This window comes from Eublepharis macularius, chromosome 1 (genome assembly GCF_028583425.1).
Source record: "Eublepharis macularius isolate TG4126 chromosome 1, MPM_Emac_v1.0, whole genome shotgun sequence".
NCBI classification, from domain to species: domain Eukaryota; kingdom Metazoa; phylum Chordata; class Lepidosauria; order Squamata; family Eublepharidae; genus Eublepharis; species Eublepharis macularius.
In genome coordinates, this window is record NC_072790.1 from 38,074,216 (window position 1) to 38,093,268 (window position 19,053).

A 19,053-nucleotide genomic window follows, 5' to 3' on the forward strand; every position below is an offset into this window, starting at 1 on the left:
GGAGATTTGGGGGGTGGAACTTGAAGAGGGCACTGTTTAGGGAGGGGAGGGACCTCAGTGAGGTATAATGTCCTAAAGATCACCCTCCAAAGCAGGCTTTTTCTCCAGGGGGACTGATCTGTGGCCTGGAGATCAGTTATAATTCAAGGAGATCTCTAGCCACCACTTAGAGCTTGGCAAGGCTAGGTATTCCATCAGCAGCCACATGGCACCCAACCAGAGCAGAATAGAAGCGAACAGAATGGGAACCAAGCTAGAATGAGGACCCTTGCTTTATGCCAGGCTGCTTGCAGAGGGGCCTGATCCTGCTTGACCAGTCAAGGAGTGTTACTTGGACATATGACCATGTTCCTCAGCAGCTGGAGCATAGTCACTATCAGAGTAACTTATTCTCACTAATGGGATGGAATCAGAGTGCAAAACTCCCTCCTGGTCTCTGGCCTTGAAGCTCTAATCCCATGATCTCTGCACTCATGTGCCTCAGTTCCATCTCCTACTTATCTTTGAGAACTGCAAAGTCATAGTGCCTGTACCTTTCCAGAGAAAGGCCTTCGTAGCTTAACCAGGCCTAGAAACCTGAACCAAAGATTTGAAAAAGGCAACAAACTGAATAGAATAAGCCAGTTGCTTGACAGACATGACCTGTTGTTTCTAACCAGCGTATACCATTTCCGTTGTTCTTTGACCCTGTGTACTTTTTGTTTGTTCTAATTTGGGGGCCCTCCTTTCCTCAGCTCTGTCTTCTGTGGCTATTTCTTCTCTCAGGCCCTGTGTCTCAGTCCACTGTTGATTCTACCACACACAGTGTTGCGCTTCACAGCCTCCTGGGACTTCTTCTCACTCAAGCAGCCATCTTGCCAAAGCAGTTTCCCCCACCCTTATAGCCAGTATTCAGTTTTAATTCCAGCTAAAGTAACCACTTTCGTCCCCTAAGGGAGTATCCCTAAGGAAGGCATGCCACTGTTTCATTCTCCTGCCACACCGGTGTCACATTAATTCTGCCCCTCAGAGCCAGAGGTTATGGCAGTGGTTGCTTCAAAGAATTAGTGAATATATTAAATAAAATTGTTCTATTTGAACTGAGAGGGTTTTTTTTCTTGATCAAAGGCAGAAATCGGGATACTGAGTAAATTATGCTCACCTTATGACTCAGCCGGGCAAGTGTTTTGTTACGCAGGAGATTATATGTGTTTTTTGAAGGTAAACGTCTTACCTTCCCTTAGTTCTTTCTAATGCTCACCCTCAGACGGGTTATGTTTCCTCTGTGTGCCGTCTTAAACAAGCCTCTCTCCCTCAGGTTTGTTCTTGAGTCCCCTGAGTCAGGTTGCAATTCAATTGTTTAGAACACTTTAGGAGTCTTTCATTGTGAGTGGAACCAAGGGATTAGAAATGAACACCCCTCCCAACTCCTTTCAAGGTCAGGTTAGTCATATTTGTGGTATTACACACAGAGATTTTGCCCAAAGTTCCATTGGGAAGGCCTGCGGAAGAGGGCAATCTCCACTAAAACACATAGCTTATTTAAACCAATCCTCTCAACCTGGCCTGCCTCATAGGGTTGTTGTGAAGAGGGAAATGAAAGAGCATTATCACAAGCTCTCTAAAGGAGGGGCTGGGGAGATAATGGAAAAAGCAGGAGGGATTGCACTGGATGTTCTAGCTGCCTTGTCTTCCTGGAGCATAAACTGGTTGATTTTTAAAAAATGGATGGAGTGGGCAGTGACGGTAAAGAGACTAGGATTGCTGATGGTTCAGACGAAAGGTGCCACTAGACTCCTGCTAAATTTTTGCTACAACTAACTAACAAGATTTTATTTCAACATGAGCTTTCGTGGACTAGAACACAGTCTTCAGACGGGCTACGATACAAAATTTTATGCTGGAATAAAATCCGGTAGACTTTTACAAACAACTAGACTTTTATACAGCAGACCGCTGAGTTGATCATTGGTTATAGGATGGAGGGCTCTGCAAGTATAATAGTATGCTTCATTATCTGTGTAGGGAGGGTGTCTGGATGCTCTCTAAAGTCATCTGTGTGGGAGGGCTTGAGAAAGGCAGATTTGGTGCACATTTGTTGCTTTGCCACACTTCTTAAAGTGTGAGGTGATTTTCCCCTTGGAGGTCTAGAACGGGAACCATGAATGAGTGGAACCTGATAATAACCAAATGATGTGTAGTAAGAGGCTTGCCAAAAACTCTTAAGTAAGGAGGAGGGGGACAGTTTAACGTAGAAGAACTCATGTTTTAAGGCTATTTTTTGTGTCTCATTCTTGAGAGGCCTACCTACCCTCCATTACACTGGCATAGAAAGGACTGAGAAAGCTAATTTTGTATGTACTATATATGGTCACACAGATTTCTTCTGTATGTACTATATATGGTCGCACAGATTTCTTCCACACAGGTTATGTGCCCTACGTTCAATGCTTTTGGAAAGTAGGAAATGTTTTTCCCCCTGCATCCATGTAGCATCATGATGCATTTGTGCATTGCCAGGATTTCCCTGGATTTTCTCCAATGTTTCTCAAACTTGCTTTGTTCTGAAGTCTTGGGAATGATCGCAGTAAAGCTGGCTTAGCTGCTATGTGTGTGTGGAGGGGGAATTTGGAGTTTCTGGCCCACATGGGGCAGCCATTTTCCCTGATCATGTCTGCACAGCAGCCTTTTCTCCTTGCTACTTGGGGTGATTTTTTCCTAAAAAAATTGGCACTATACTATCATTATATCTTATAAATTAATAGCTAACTGGCCCTGATCTGAGAATACTTAAATTAGGGGAATGGACCATGAACCATGAGCCATGAACAGGCAAGACAGATTTTCCCACACACCTAAATAATGCCCCAGGTTTGCAGAAAAATCTGAAATCTAAAAAAAATACATCGAGGGGTTAAAGAAATCCCCAAATGATAAAAGGTGTGCCAGTAGCTTTAACCAGATGCTCTCAGGGGCTGTTGCTAGGCAACCATAACAGTATAGCCATATCCCAGGCTTGGTTTCTGTCAGGAAAAGGCAGGGGGAGGGGGTCCTTTCCAGGGCTGTTTTTTTTCCTTTAAGGGAGGACTCATTGTGTCTCAGCCCAGAAGCAACAACCAGGTGACTTGATATCAAAAGACTGGCGTGACTCACCCAGGCCTAGCTACTACCTACTGTTCAACAGCAGCCCCCGCCCCCAGCCAGTGTAATGTAGTGGTTAGAGTTTAGGAGTAGTATTCAGGAGACCCAGGCTTGAATCTGCACTCTGCTATGGATGCTGTCTGGGTGACTTTGATCTCAGCCTAACCTACCTCTCTGAGTTGTTGTGAGGATAATATGGAGGCAAGGAGAATGATGTAAGCTGCTTTGGGTCCCCATCAGGGACAAAGGTAGTATGTATTAAGAAATATAGATGAAGATTACAGGTAAGTTGTTTAGTGGGCTTGAAGGAGAGAAGGATGTAGGGAAGGGTGAGCACATGGAGTCTGCCAGGAGAAGGAAAGAGGAAATAGAGTGAAGCAGGGAATACAGCAAAAGTGAAGAACTCCCAGCAAATCCTTACAGGATCTCCGTCATGCGACTAGGCCAGCCGGCACCACACAGCTGGGGAGAGGCTGCAGGGGGAGAAGGGGGAAAGGTGAAGACAGAGGTGCAGGCAATGGTGGGTGGGAAGGAGAGAAGGAAGCAGGAAAAGGGGGAGAGGCTATGGGGTCATAATGGGGAGACAAGGCAGGAAGGGGAAATGAAATGTTCCCCCAAGTCCTTGCGGGTCACCACATGTCAATCTACTATTGTACTGATAGGTGTAGCAGGTTTTCTGAATTCTCAGCTGTCGTTTTTTTAAAAGTAAGACTCTAGCCACCTCCTTGCTGAGATACGAGGAAGAAGGGATATCTTTGCCAAGGAAGGATCTAGACAGTTACTTTAAAAAAATGAAAGCTGGGAAGTCAAAGAGCATGCTACCCCTGTTGTTACGATGGTATATTAGGGTTGCCAGGTGCCCTTTGGTGGGCAAGCTCCCTACAGTTTGCACCTGGACCTGTCAGCGTTGGTAAGCTGCTTGGTGATCACCTGCCATCGGCAGGCAACCTGAATAAACCCACAATGCATGCAGTCCTGGGAGGTGTGACAACATAATTTCCAGAAGTGGCATTGTCATGTTGGCCGCAGGAGTGCTCTTGCACTTCGTGTGGGGTTGATTTCAGCCCCAAAGAGACCAATTCTCAAAGGATCAGCCCGGCGCAAAGTGCAGGAGCGCTCCCATGACCAGCATAATGACATAAGTTCCGGAAGTGATGTCATTGTACTGAGACCAGAAGTGTATCCGTCACCACTGCCGGTTGTAGGGTTCTCAGGTGCCCGCCAGTGGTGGGCAAACTCCCAGGGGTTTAACTCATCCATGCATAATAGGGAAATATTTTCGTGACAACCCCCCCCCCCCCGGTTTTATAATCTGATTAGATGTCTCAGAAGGGGATTGTGTGAATGCCAATAAAAAACTAAAACTAAAACACCAAAGTTCCTCAAAATTGCTGTGTGTATATATGTGTGTGTGTATGTGTGTGTAAAGAATAGACTTTCTAATGCTGCATGTGCATTTGTGTCTAGAAATTGGTTATGGTTAGAAAGGGGCCACGTCCAACGATTTCCCAAGAATTCATTTTGAAAACTAAAATTCACAAACTGGTCCTCCTGGAGAAGGAAAGAATCTCCTAGTATCCCTCAGGTGCTGGGGACATTCCCACATCCGCATTCCACGGAAAGTATTGCTATTGTGATTGCAACTGGAGGGTAGTGTTATGTTTCCAAACACAAAAAACACTGTTCTTTGGGGGCTGGGAAAGTTTCTATAGCAGAAGCACAGCACATGTGTAGTCTGCATAATTAAATTAAATGTGCATTAAATTAAATGTGCATTTATTTTACCAAACACGTGTGTGTATATGTGTACATGCACATGTGTGTGCAAAGGTCCTGGTGTTCCCAAAGGGAGAGACGTAAAGGGATGTGAGGGTGGTTTTTTTGCCTGGCTTTCAGGTTTTGGTATACCTTGGAATGAACAGATTCCCTTGACTCAGTTCCGTCATGATTTTTCTGATTATCTACATAAGGGCTCTTTGCTCCTCTATTACTATTTTTTGAAGTGTTTCACCCATATTTCAGATCTCTCTTTGGTAGGACATTTCCTATGTGTGTTCAGCTGAACTCAATAGTAGTCTCATGCAGTTCCCCGACCTGATCTGCATTGGGCTTGTTTGGGGTGATAGCAATAGCAGACCCAAAACACTGTCATCTGAGATCACCTCCTGCTTCCCAAACCTCACAGTTCTACGGATCTTCTTTGTGTTCTGGCATCTCATTGAAAGATGTAAATAAATACATATTAAATAATGATTTTGTAGGAAGCAAAATTAGTCATCTGGAGAAAGGCGAACAGTGTCTGTTTCAAAGTGTAATGCGGATGACGGAACAAGTTTTTGTAAACATCCCTGGATATACATGATTAGGGCTTCTTCTGTTGTGGATTCCTTCTTTCTATAAAGAGATTTTTTTTTTTGCTTCCATAGTACAATACAGCAGGATTTGAGTACAGTGGCACCCTAGAGACCAACAAGATTTTAATACAATACATTTCTCTGCGATATTTCTTTGAATTTTTTCCCTACGTGCCAGGTTGCCTGGTTTCTGCATAGTTTGCTATAAGGTATTTCTACCCTGTTACTTTGTTATTGAACTAACACTGAGCTGAAAGGGATCCTTCTCAGCGAGTCAGTCTAGATGTTCTCAGGAGGTATGTGAGCGTTGGCAGGTGGTTACCAGGATGCTTTCAAGGGAAATCTTGGTCAAAGGGAGATCCCTTAGTCACCACACCCCCCCATCCTAACCATAACAACAAGTCCCACATTTTAGGGTTGCAGGGCAGTCTTCATTCTGCTTAAGGTGTCTTAAAGCTCTCCATGTAATACATCTACTTTGATGTGTTACATATGATCTGGAGTCAGGGTGGGAAGTGGAGGACAGTAAAGTAGCAAACATTGAAGGTTATACCATATTCGTTTAGGCTGGGGTAGGCTTGCCATCCCACCGCTACCACCTGCCACCCCCACAGGCATAGGAGGAGAAGTGTGCGCACATGCTCCCACGCTCCCGTGTTGTATCAGCAACAGAGGAGCCGTGGGGCATGCTGAAGCCTAGTTGTGTAAAAATAACTTCCAATGGGTGATTTTTACTGAACTGTGTTTCAGCACCCTACACAGCTCCTCCGTCACGCTCATTTTCCAGTGCCCTAAGCCCAGTTCAGTAAAAATTGCCCATTTAGAGGTGATTTTTACTCCACTTGGCTTCAGGACGCCTTGAAGCTCCTCCATCCCACTGGAGAATGACATCGTTTTCCAGCGCAACGGGACCTCAGGAGCGGTCACCCACACTTTGACAACCCCAGGCTGGGGTCGTCCTAAAAAGACTGAAGCGCTTCAAATGAAACTGAATGAACGGGCAGGTGCGTTTGAGTGTAAGAAGCAAAGTATTTATTGGGGAAAACAATCCAAACCAAATAGATGGGCTTGAAACAGGTTACCTCTATCTGGGAATGAGATGCCGAAACCATGATGGAAAACTTGTTGAAAGGGTCAGTTCAGTTGACTGTTGCAGTGACAAAGGCAGCTTATGCTAGCTATTTCAGCATCTTGATATAGGCCAGTTGAAGGCCTGGTGGAGTTATTCCCATGTGCAAATTTGAAACGGTTCCTTGAAAACCAGTGTCAACCCAGTTTCCCACTTCGAAGACTGGGCAAGGCTGCCCTTAGTGAATTAAAAGAGTGAGGGAGGGAGCCTGAATTTTTTCATGCAAAACTATTCCAGAAGAAAGATGTGGTTGATGCAGCAGATGCGTCTGAGGAAAGAAAGACCCTGTAGGGGAGCCATTGGGTTGTGCCAAGGTTGTGCTAACATGGGACTTGACTCATAATCTAAAATTATATGGACTTCTTCCTGATTTGTTAGCAGATTGACATGGCAATCCCATGCAGAGTTACTCCAGTCTAAACCCATTGAAAACAATGAGTCGTTTAAAAAAATAATTTATTCACGTAAAAAAGTACTCAAATATACAATTAGACACACACACACACATGGAGGGTGTAAAAGAATATACTAGCTTCTTACAGAAGGACAGTCAAAGAGAAAACCAAAGTCTATAGTCTTTTCTCCGTGCTTTTTGGATCCTGCTGAGTTCCAAATAATCAAAGACAGGATTCCAGATTTCTTCATAACTGCTCCGTTGCGCACTAGGATGCGAGCTACAGAAAAAGGGATTGTGCACAATTCTCTCCGAAACACAAATCTCCCAAAGTTTTTCATGACATCTTTCCAAAGAAGGTCCAGCTAGATCTGACCAAAAGGCAGCAATCGTCAAACGACCCACTATGGTTGTTGATCTCTCAGATCTCTGTCTTTTGATGCTACACCTCTGAAGATGCCAGTCACAGCTGCTGGCGAAACGTCAGGAACTACAATGCCAAGACCACGGCTATGCAGCCCGGAACATCCACAACAACAATCGTTCTCCGGCCGTGAAAGCCTTCGACAATAAAACGACCCACTGCTTATAATTTGGAAATAAGGTTTCTTGCCTTTTGGGGAATTTGGATATCATTCCAGATATCAAATATAAACAGCTTTGGGGAGAAGGGTAGATTAATCTTAGTAATTGGAAAATAGCCTTAGAAACAGAAATCAATGAGTCTTAAAGGTGAAATGTGCTGTCGAGCTGCAACTGACTTATGGTGACTCCGTGAAGTTCCACCTCATGGGGTTTTCAAGGCAAGAGATGAGCAGAGGAGGTTTGCCATTGCCTCTGTGTAGCTGCCGTAGTCTTCCTTGGTGGTTTCCCAATCAACATACTGATCCGACTTATCTTCAGAGTTCTGATGAGTTCAGGCTAGTCTGGGCTATCGGGGCTGCTCAGTGAGACTGGAGTAACTGTGTATAGGGCTGTCTTGTCAGTGGTGTGCATTCTCTGCCACTTGGTGAAGTAGTGAAGCCACAGCTTATGTTTTAAAAATTCATCTCTGCAGATAATAGACATAGTGTGCCCTGTGCTAGTTTCTCTGATGTTTTGCCGGTGCACTTTAGAAGAGCGAAAATTTGGCTGGCGGAGTTAATTATACACGCGATTGCCTCACAGAGGTCATATTTGACAAGGTTGTGAAAGGCAGCCTTGACTGAGGACTCAGGAGAGCCGTGTGCAAAGATGAATAGTGCTGAATGCAGTTTCTCGTTGAGTGAAAGGATAGCCATTGGTGGGAAACACACAAACCTGTTTGGAAATGTATGCAGCCAAGTGCAACCCACAGGTTACGAAAAAAAACAGAGGGGAGTTAATCTAGGCTTACAGATGGGTGTAGAAATAGTGGGGGAAAGTTAATGCAGTTACATACCGAACAGCAGCTTGTAAGCAAATTTTTCCCCCCTCTTGGCTTGCCGGTATTTTAAATTTGACAAGGGAATGGAAACGGAAACCACGAGCTATTTGAGAGAGAGCCAATCCTCACTGGCAACTTTAAACCACAAAAACATTACTCTGGTGTCTTTCCGCAAACAGCAGCCCTCTAAAAAGCTCCGTGTGCTGGAGGATGGAGAATGTCCTATGAAGACAAGCGGTCTTTCTCGGAAAGAGGAAATCTCTTCCTTCCATAACTTCCCAGAAGTGCTAGGAAGCAATAGCAGACAGGTCGGTTTAAGGGAACAGGGGAAGTGTGCTTGTAATCTTGTTTTGTTCGGATTTTGTTTGGGTCTTTAAGAAAAAGAGGTACATGATATTCGAATACCTTTTAAAAAGGAGAGATGTCCAAGGTCATTATGCAGTGGCAGGCAATGGCAAACCACCTTTGTTTGTCTCTTCAAAACTCCAAGAAGAATTGCCGTAAGTCAGCTGTGACTTGGTTGCACTTTCCACCATCCCATGCAGAGAGTATCGTTTCAATGGCCCTTGAAATAATAAATTGCTAATCAATCGTTTATATTTAAGTGGCAAATGGTTCTGGATTCATGCAGAGTTCTTTGATGATACATTTAGGTCCCGCTGCCATTTCTCTTTGTCCTTTTGAAAATAAAACTTTCTTTTTCCATTGAGGATTTTCTAACGAATGGCCCTAAAAGGCGAATTATTTGCACCAGCTAGCCAGCTCCCTTTTTAAATGATTTACTCAAGTAGCTGCTAAGCATCAATTTGCAGGTAGCATACAAATTGAAAATAATTGTAATTGCTCCATAATTATCGGAAAGCTGCTTATCGGAAACTGACACCAGCAATTCTCCTTTACCCGTGCAACAAATTGCAGCAATTTGAGCAATAGCTGCACTTTAATTTGTCTATAAATCTATTGATGTGGTTTTGGAACTTAGGGTGGTATATAGTAGAGAAGGCATTTTAAAAATATTTACGGCAGAGTCCTTTGTACTAAGCATAAATGTAACTTGGCCCAGATTAGAACTCGGGCATCAGGTAACTTTCATCTTAAAAGACGCTGCTGCATTTTCCATCTAGTGGAATAAGTTTGTATCTTTGGTTTGTTTGCACTTCGTTAGTTTGTCATAAAGCCAGTGTCTGCTGCTTTGATATAGAGGCTGAATGCTGAACCATAGGTTTTTTGTTTTTTCTGTTTTGTATGTTCTACAGTTGGCGGTAAGCAGCGTGATACGTTCAGATATTTAAAATGTACTAAGACTGGCAACAGAGCTTTGGGGTTTGCTGTTTTTCAAAGCTGAGCCCCATTACATACATGTAGGGTTGCCAGCTCCAAGTTGGGAAATTCCTGGAGATCTGGGGGGTGAAACCTGGAGAAACCTGGAGAAAGTGGGGTTTGGGGAGGGAAAAGACCTTGGCATGGCATAATTCCATAGAGTCTACCCCCCAAAGTAGCCATTTTCTCTAGGGGAACTGATCTCTGTGGCTTGGAGACCAGTTGTAATTCTGGGAGATCTCCAGCCACTACCTGGAGGCTGGCAACCCTACATACATGTGTCAAATCAGATTTATGAAACGTAGTAGGCAGGCGAGGCTCTCAGCATTTCTGAAAGGAAGGGCCGAACTATACATTGTGTAGTTGGATTTCTTGAAATCTTTATTTTCCTTCATAACCTGCTGCAAGAGAAGTAAGAATTTATTCATCTAAGCCTCCTCCTACAACTTCTATTAGCCTGACAAGGGTGAGGGAGGGGAATATGGATTCTTTAGCTGCTGTTATCTGCATTAAACAAAGAATATTTACAGAATTCATGCAAGATATTTAGTCCAAAATCAGTACAGGGAAAGAGTGCTCCAAGCCTAGGTACAACTTGGAAAAGCCAGCAGGACGGGTTTATCTTGTTAGTGTAGGTAGTTGCTGGGGGTGGGGGAAGAGGAAGCAGAATGAGCAACATGGGGGAAGGCTTGGAAAAATAAAAGGACTGCAAAAGCTATCAATGGATTGGGGAAAAACTTTCTGATGATCCAACACCGCTAGGAAACAAATAACATCTGTGTTGTTTATTTCTATCGATTTGTCCTCCCACAGAAGATAAAATGGAGGAGAGAGGGTATCAGGTGTACCACCCTGAGCTCCTGTACTATGAGTCCAGGGTCATCCATTTTATCTTTCTATTTTCCTGGGCGGCTAATGAATGTATGTGTGGGAGAATCTCTAGGGTAACCAAACAGCAGCTTCAGAAGGTATACCATACAATCTAGGAAAAATAGAAATCTTAAAGTGGTATCATGTCCCTGCTGAGTTCTCAAGCCACTCTCCCCAGGCACTGTTTCAAATCTCCAGGAATTTCCCGAGCCAGAGTTGGCAACTCTGGAAATTCCTGGAGATTAGGGGGCCGATCCTGGGGAAGATGGAGGGAAGGAAGCGCCACTGGGATGAGATGCTATAGGGTCCGCCCTCCAAAGCTGCTTTTTTCCTCCAATGAAACTGACAATCCTGCGTTTGGAAATCAATTGTAATTCTGGGAGAACTCCAGCCCCCAGCTAGAGGTTGGCAGCCTTACTTATGCCTTGCCTAGAGATTTTTAAGGGGTGCATAGCATTGTCAACATGTAAAAATCAAAGAGATAAATTATCATAGTCATTGGTTAGTTACGTTTTGCTATTTCATGTTCTGTTGTATTCCAAAAGCCAGTGCAAGCAAAAATGTCCTGGTGAAGTTTAATTCTTCACTGTTCACCCTTGTAGAGGGGATAAGACTGTATGTTCACATCGTTGAAGGTTATGCAGCAAACTTCACGCCAGAACTATGACTTTAAGACCTGGTGGGTCAACACTCTCCCATTCCTTGAGAATATTTAACAAGGGTTTAACAAGAACTGCAATTCAGTCAACCCTGCTATTGACCCATTCTCCAAAGTCGCTATCTACAATTGAGTGGAGGCAAACAAGCATGTGTGGGAGGAGAGAGGGAAGAATTTGATCCTTGTCCTATTTTTTATTCTCCCGTTGTCCCTGCATCACCCATGCTTGATGCCTTTGCGGTTACAATGATAGAATTATTAGCACCCGTCAGTCACTCTGCAGGTTATTCAACCATTTCATATAGCATACCGTTTAAAAATCTAAAATAAATTATTCTTTTCTCTCTAGACCATATCAGGGGACAATTCAACCATCGACTTACGTGCATCAACGATGAAGCACAAGTTTGCCTTCGACAACATTGGCTTTAAGGAAGACTCAGAACATTTGCCCTCTCTTCATTCTCAAGCAGATGTTGTTACGGTCAATATTTCAGGAATGACTTGCCAAGCGTGTGTACAATCCATAGAGGGAAGAATTTCCAAGGTGAAAGGTATTGGGGATATCAAGGTTTCTCTCAAGCAAAATAATGCTGTGGTAAAATATTTGGGAGCGGAAATAAGCCCCCACCAGATCTGCCAGGAGATCAACGACATGGGATTTGACGCCACCACCGCAGACGCAACAAATTCTTCAAGGCAATTGACCAGCGATGCTTCTGTGAAGATAAGGATAGAAGGCATGACCTGTCAATCTTGTGCCAACACTATTGAGGGAAAGATTGGGAAACTACAGGGTGTGAAGAGAATCAAAGTGGCCCTCAGCAACCATGAAGCTTTCATTGTTTATCGTCCCTATGCAATTAAGCCTGAAGAATTAAAGAATAACATAGACAGCCTGGGATACAAAAGCACTATTAAGCGCAAGCAAGTCCCGTTAAAACTTGGTGTGATTGGCATGAAGCGTTTGCAGCAGGTCGATGTAAGAATGCCAGGTGGGCTTGATGGTGACGGAGATACCACAGAGAGTGATGGAAACGACCCCTCCGTTGTTGAGTTGGCTGTGGAAGGGATGCATTGCAAATCCTGCATCAACACCATTGAAAAGTCAATCTCAGACTTGCCTGGAGTACATCGTATTCAAGTGTCTTTGGAACAGAAAAGTGCTGTTGTGTGGTTTGACCAGAACCTGGTCACCCCGTCTTCATTGCAGCACGCCATCCAAGCCCTTCCTCCGGGTCACTTCAAAGTATCCTTTTCTAGTAGAACTGAGGATCTTAACGGAGTGCTTCCCTCACATGCAATATCCTCCTTCTCTTGTCCTACCGATCTCCCCCAAAGTGAATCCAGCACTGCTGTGATTAACATTAGCGGAATGACCTGTGATTCCTGTGTCAAATCCATTGAAAGCTTGATATCACAAAGGAAAGGGGTTGCCCGTGTATCTGTGTCTTTAGCTGAAGGGGCTGGAACCATATGCTACAATTCAGACCTAACAAACTCAGAAGAACTGAGGGCCGCTATAGAAGACATGGGATTTGAGGCTTCCGTCCTAACAGGTACTGTGCAGTTTTTGAGAACTCTGAACAAAGTTGGCGTAGAGACATTTAATGAGCCTGTTGGAAGTAGCTTATAGTTACAAGAAACGTTGCTCAGGAGCTCCGTTTAGGCCTAATAGCTATTTTATTGCTTGGCTTTGGCTAGGCCAGTGGCCTGGAGCACTGGTCTTGCTCTGTCTTAAGATATAGAGTGGAACTCATGAGGCTCTGTTCAGAAACAGATTGTAAATGTGTATTGGGTTCATTTTGTATGCCAGCAGTCAGTCCTTTTAACTGTGAGGCTCTCAGAGAAAGGTCTCAGACAAGCAGCCAAAAAAAAAGTTATTTTGATACAGCTGTTGTAACTTTCGGTTAATCTGGAGCATACGAGTTTGACCATGAGATGATGAATACAATCGTGCTTTTTTAAAATTAGCAGTGTAGGATTAATCACATTAAAGACAGTTGGCTCAAGTTTGGACATTGAAAGTGGTTTGTTCTCGGGCGGGCTGGGTGTGAGTGAGTGAGAGGAGAACCTACGGTAAAGTTTTAAAACTGGACACCAACATTCCATGGACACATTGGACTTGGAATGAGAAACAGGGCAAACTTTAACTGGGTTGTTTGTACCATCAGTCACTTGGAGTGGCAATAGAGGTGGCCCATGAAGTAATATGCAGTATAAGAAGTGTGCTTTGGTGTCTAGGAAAACTGTACACAGAAGACGGAGGTCCAGCGAAGGATCTGCTGAGTTTGTGTAGCTACTGCTTGCTCGTTCCTATGATAGTTCCAAAGAATACTGAGCTTGAGGGTCCTTATCTGATCTAGAACAGAACTTACAGGAGGACTGCACATCCATCTCCTTTCTTACTGGGGCACCTTACTTTGAAACGTGGGTTGACTATCTCCCTTCCATACTTGTGTTTTGTCCTTGCAACCCAACTTTCATGAGTAAGGTTGAGGTTCCTAATGGATGTTTGCATTTGAACTCTCTGGGCAGGGTACTTAAAGGTGTTTTGAGAATGCTAGTATCGTTCAACTGTCCTGGCTGGGTCTTGCATACGCCTGATGGCATTCTGGGGTTATTTGGACGTTGAGTGAATTGGAATCCTGGCTTCGGTCATGGCTGTATGTATATGGGAGCAGTTGTTTTGGGCTCTCCAGGGACTTCAGTAACAGCATTAACAGCTAACCGTAGTCCACCTCTTTTGCAAAAATACCATTATGCTGTAGTCTAAGTGAGAGAGACCCCCGAACAAGTATGGGATTCTGACTAACTTCTACTTCTCTCCTGCCACTGTCTTAATTCTACCCACTTTTTCCCCTTAGGAGGGAAGCTGTTGGAGTGTAAAGGTATATTTAGCAGTGCCCAGCAGGTACTGTGCCAGCATAGATTCCCTATATTGGGTGCATCTTCAGCATCTGACACAAGGACACAAGAATTAGTCTATCCCTTCCTGAAAGGCATGAATCAGCAGTAGGTGTAACTTTGCATTCCCTGCATTATAAAATCTGGCAACTTCTTTATCTGACAGCCTCTTAAATGTATGAAAACAATTGGCGTCCCGTTCTCTTCTCTACCTATCCAAGCTTCTTTAGATCCATCCTTTCCTTATGGTGGAGTGATAGAGAGTGCCCTCAAATCATAGCTGACTTATGGTGACCCCGTTACTGTTTGCATGGCAAGATAATAACAAAGGTGGTTTGCCATTGCCTGCCTCGGCAAACCCTGGTCTTTGCTGGAGGTCTCCCATCCAATTACTGGCCAATGCCAACCCTGCTTAGCTTCTGAGATCTGACGAGATCAGGCTCACCTGGACTATCCAGACAAGGGCTTCCTTTTGGTGTTAATCTATTTTCCTTCATTTATACCCTGCCTTTCTCCCTGATGGGAACCCAAAACAGCTTACATTATTCTCCTCTCCACTTGTTATTAGGTCTTCTACTAGATCTTTGTCCTTGTTCTTTTCTTCCAGATCTCTCTCCATTTACCTTCTTTCCCAGAAATAGGATGTCTCTTTGTGGTGGGTCTTCGCTCACATTAATGTAACTTTGATGTCCCTTTTCAAGACACCAGCACTGAAGGACCTACTGCTGGAAGTATAGAGGACAGTGACCCAGCTTCTGCTCCCTTGAAAACCAACGCTCTTTCCGAATCGCCACCTGCAGATGTTGTCCCGGAAAAAGAGAACTTGCGCCGTGATTGTCCAAAGCCACCTAGCGCAGGAACCACTGAAAAATGCTTCATGCAGATCACGGGCATGACGTGCGCATCTTGCGTCTCAAACATTGAGAAGAATCTGCAAAAAGAGAATGGTAAAATGACTAATGCTGCTTTGTTTTCTCTTTCTGGTGCTGTGAGTTGGTGGTTTTTGAGCGCTGCTGAATTGCTTCCTACTGGTCTGGGGCAGAGAATGTGGTTACTTCTAAAAGGTGGTTTGGCATCCTGACAGTAGATGGAAAGTGCTTATTTTCTCATCTCTATAGATGTTAGCAACAAGGATCAGCATAGCCTGTAAAGGGGGGCACATCGTCTTCAGTTCTTCACATTGGAAGCAAGTCCATTAATTCGTGTACATGTTGCCAAGGAAGAATGCCTACAGTGGCAGGTTGACTTCTTTAACAAAAGGCAGGATTGGGATAAGTGTATATCTTGTGGGTTGCCAACTCTGCCTTAGGAGATTTCTGGAAATTTGGGAGTAGTGTCTGGGGAGGGGAGGGAGCTCAGAGGAGACATGGTGCCATTTTCTCCAGGAGAACTGATCTCTGTATTCTGGAGGTCACTTGTAACTCCGGGAGAACTCCAGGCCCCCACGGGAGGTTGGCAACCCTACTTGTAGGTGAGTTATTGAGGGGGCCCTAGAAAAGAGCAGATCCAAAGTGAATGATAAAAAAAGAAAACTTGAGTGAGTAAAAAATTGAGGTGAAAGACTTCGGTTTTTATATTGTAAAGCCAGAAAATGTGCCATCTTCTACTAATTGGATCCATTCTGTACGCATTCTACTTCCTGATTTGTGCACTCTTTGGCCAACAGCCAAACAACATGCCATGCGAGGGCTAGAATAAGATCTCAGTCCGAGCTTATTTTAATTTGTGTTTTTATACAAGAGTCCTGCAGGTTGTTACTGAATATGGAGTGGAGTGTTATGGCTAAGAGTCCCCTCCATTAACCCAGGAGTTCTCAGTTGGCTTGTGAGCCTCTTACATCTTTGTTGCTTGGTTATTCCCTCAGCCCAAGGCCTCCCTGAAAAGATGAGGATAATGGTACTTGTCACCAAGGAAGGACACAGTAAAAGCAGAGAAGTTAACACAAAGCCAGGAGAAAATGCTGTTAAGTTTAAAGTTCCCTTTCACAGTTAGAAATGTGATGCAAAATCCCTAATGCATTTCAAGAGGAATTTTTGAGCCAGACACTTTTGAGTCCTTACATGAGACAGTTATGATAGATGCCCCATCTTACGTTTATAGTTTAGTAATTAAATGGGCATGATGTTTCATTTCAAGTTTGTCAATTGGATATTGCAGGCTGCTCTATTGAATGTGTAAGAGACATTCAGAAATATGCTGATTCTAAATGAAGGTCTGCTGAAAAGTGTGCACAGTATATATTCTGGGCATTTTATTTTTAACTGAAAAATATTTCAGTGCATTTCAGGATCTTTGCTTCAACTAGGAAATGAAAGTTGGGGTTTTGAACTTATAGTGCAATGATTAAGAGAGAGTAGTAGTAGTAGTAGTAGTAGTAGTAGTAGAAGTAGTAGTAGTATGTGTTCAAAGTGCTTCACAAATTCTATTATTTTTACAACTTCCATATAAGATAGGCTAGTCTCATTATCCCTGGATTTTAGGTGAGAATTTGCCAGAAGCCAGCTAGTAAGTTCCTGGTAGAGGTGAAATTTGAATCCCATTGGAAGCCTTCCTCAAGTATTTGGAGTGCCTGAAGGTCATAGTACAGCGCAGTTCCTTGCAGAGTGGAAATTAAAGGGCTTAGGTTGGAATTGACTAGGGTTGCCAAGTCCCCTTATCCTCCTGGCAGGAGGGGGGGACCTGGCACTCAACTTTTTGGATGTCTTTGCATGCTCTCCCAAGGTGGCACAATGACATCAGTTCTGGGAAGTGAAGTCATTGCGCAGGGGCTGGAAGCGCTCACACACTTTGCAGCAGGCCAATTTGGGCCCCAAATGAGCCTGTTTGGGGCCCAAATCAGCCCGCTGTGAAGTGCAGGAGCACTCCTGGCCCCTGCTCAATGACATCACTCCTGGGAGTGACGTCGTCATGCCGCCCTGGGAAGACGCCAGAAGACCTATTCCCCCACCTTCTTCCCCATCAGCCAGGTGAGCGAGGGGGGCAGAGGGTGGAAGTGGGGGATCCCCACAACGTGGGATCCCTAGAATTAACACTGAATGAGAGATTGCATTGGTAATTTTTTTTTTAAATATGGAAACAAACCCTTCTTTTTACTAACCTCATTTCTCTGCCTTGTTAAGAACACAGACTGATGCACCAAAAGTGAGCAGGTGAAGCTTTTTCTGACAAATAGTTGGGGAAACCATTATCTACCCAAAGTCTTTGTGTCAAGCCTCTGCGGAAGTCATGGCTTGGAAGTGAAGTCATGAGAATTTGGGGATGTTTTTAACTTTTGACCAAAAGGATGCAAATTCATTATGTTCAACGTGCAAAATCAATTGAGAATGTTAACTGCTACCAAATACAATTTTTTTTTTAACGCTAGTGGAAATCGGCCTTAGTAGAAATTTCAAATACTTTAACTTTTTCCCTCCCAACCACAAAGGTAGAAACATATTTTACTGAATGCTGAATATCTTGGGGTCTTGTGAACTCTGCTAAACTCAGAAATACAGGCTGTCACTGGCCTGGGATGTATATGTATGTCACTTGATTCCTATACATTTTGGTGGTTTGGCTGAAAAGTATTACAGTTAAAGTTAGGGTTGCCAGGCCCCCTCGATCTCCCAGCAGGAGATTGGACCTGGCTCTTACCTGGAGAGGGGGGGTGCACTCCTGCAAGCGTGATGACGTCAGTGACATCACCACGCAGCCTGTTTGGGCACGGATGGAGCCCATTGTGGGCCCCTGTGGAGCACAGGAGTGTTCCTGCGCTTCGCAGGGGCCCATAACGGGCCCGATCCACACACCCCACCCATTTTGGCACGGATCGGGTCCGTTTTGCCACGGATCAGGCCCGTTTTAGGCCCCTGTGGAGTGCGGGAGCGTTCCTGCGCTCCGCAGGGTCCCACAACAGGCCCAATCTGCGCCAAAACGGACCCAATCCACGCCAAAACGGACCCAATCCACGCCAAAATGGGCGCGGATTGGGCCCGTTTGGGCGCAGATCAGGCCCGTTGTGGGTCCCTGTGGAGCGCAGGAACGCTCCCACGCTCCACAGGGGCCCCGATCCAGGCCAAAACAGGCCTGATCCTGGCGATTGTTGTGCGCGGGGGTGTGCGCATGGAAGGTGCACCCCCCCCCGCTGGCCAGGTAGGGAGGGGCAGGGGCTTGGTAAACCACTGCCACTACCCTGGATTTCGGGAGGTCATTGTTACATAAGAGGAGGGATCCCCCACCCCCACCGGGGGTCTGGCAGCCCTAGTTAAAGTGTTTAGTGCCTTTATAGTGACCCATTTGTTCATCAAGTGCTGAGAATGTGTGGCTTAAGATGCTGGCTATGTGTCATCTGCTTTTCCTCCCTGTTTTGTGATCTGTATTTGATGCAATTCTGTCATTTGTAGGAATAGTTTCTGTGCTTGTGGCCTTGATGGCGGGGAAAGCTGAAGTAAAATATAAGCCGGAGATGATTCAGCCTCTGGAAATAGCCCAGCTGATTGAAAATTTGGGCTTTGAAGCTTCAGTCGTAAAAGATGACCCTGATGCAAATGGCAATATAGATCTGAAGGTGAATATCACAGGGTAGGCCATCATTTGTCTGATGGGAATGAGCGAAACGGATGCATTGAAAAAAGAAATCTGTGCCGTTTGAGTTTCAAGTCCATATATCTGAACTCCTAATTTCAGACTGTGAATAACTTACTGTCCCTCCTCTCCTCTCTGTTCTTGGTGTTGTTTGTGTACGCGCATGCTTTTATTGAATTATTTCTGTACTTTTTCAATGTTGTTTAAATTTAAATTGGTTTTACAATGTTTTAAAATTTTTAGTGTAGTGATGTTCACGCCACTGGGAACACTAGTTGAGTGGAAAGGTGGCATACAAATGTTTTAAATGAATAAACAAATAAATGTTTTGTG

The 19,053-nt window shown here is 44.4% G+C and overlaps 1 protein-coding gene across 2 annotated transcripts in view; it reads left to right on the plus strand.

Annotated features, from left to right (window-relative positions):
• The first annotated feature begins 8,360 nt into the window (after positions 1-8,360).
• ATP7B (ATPase copper transporting beta) overlaps positions 8,361-19,053 on the plus strand; it is a 41,532-nt gene continuing 30,839 nt past the window's right edge. For both annotated transcript variants that reach the window (XM_054975133.1, XM_054975142.1), the window contains exons 1-4: positions 8,361-8,710; positions 11,600-12,809; positions 14,859-15,104; positions 18,540-18,703. In XM_054975133.1, coding sequence (XP_054831108.1) covers positions 8,486-8,710; positions 11,600-12,809; positions 14,859-15,104; positions 18,540-18,703 — 1,845 coding nt within the window. In that variant the 5' untranslated portion in view covers positions 8,361-8,485. The remainder of the gene's footprint in view (positions 8,711-11,599; positions 12,810-14,858; positions 15,105-18,539; positions 18,704-19,053) is intronic.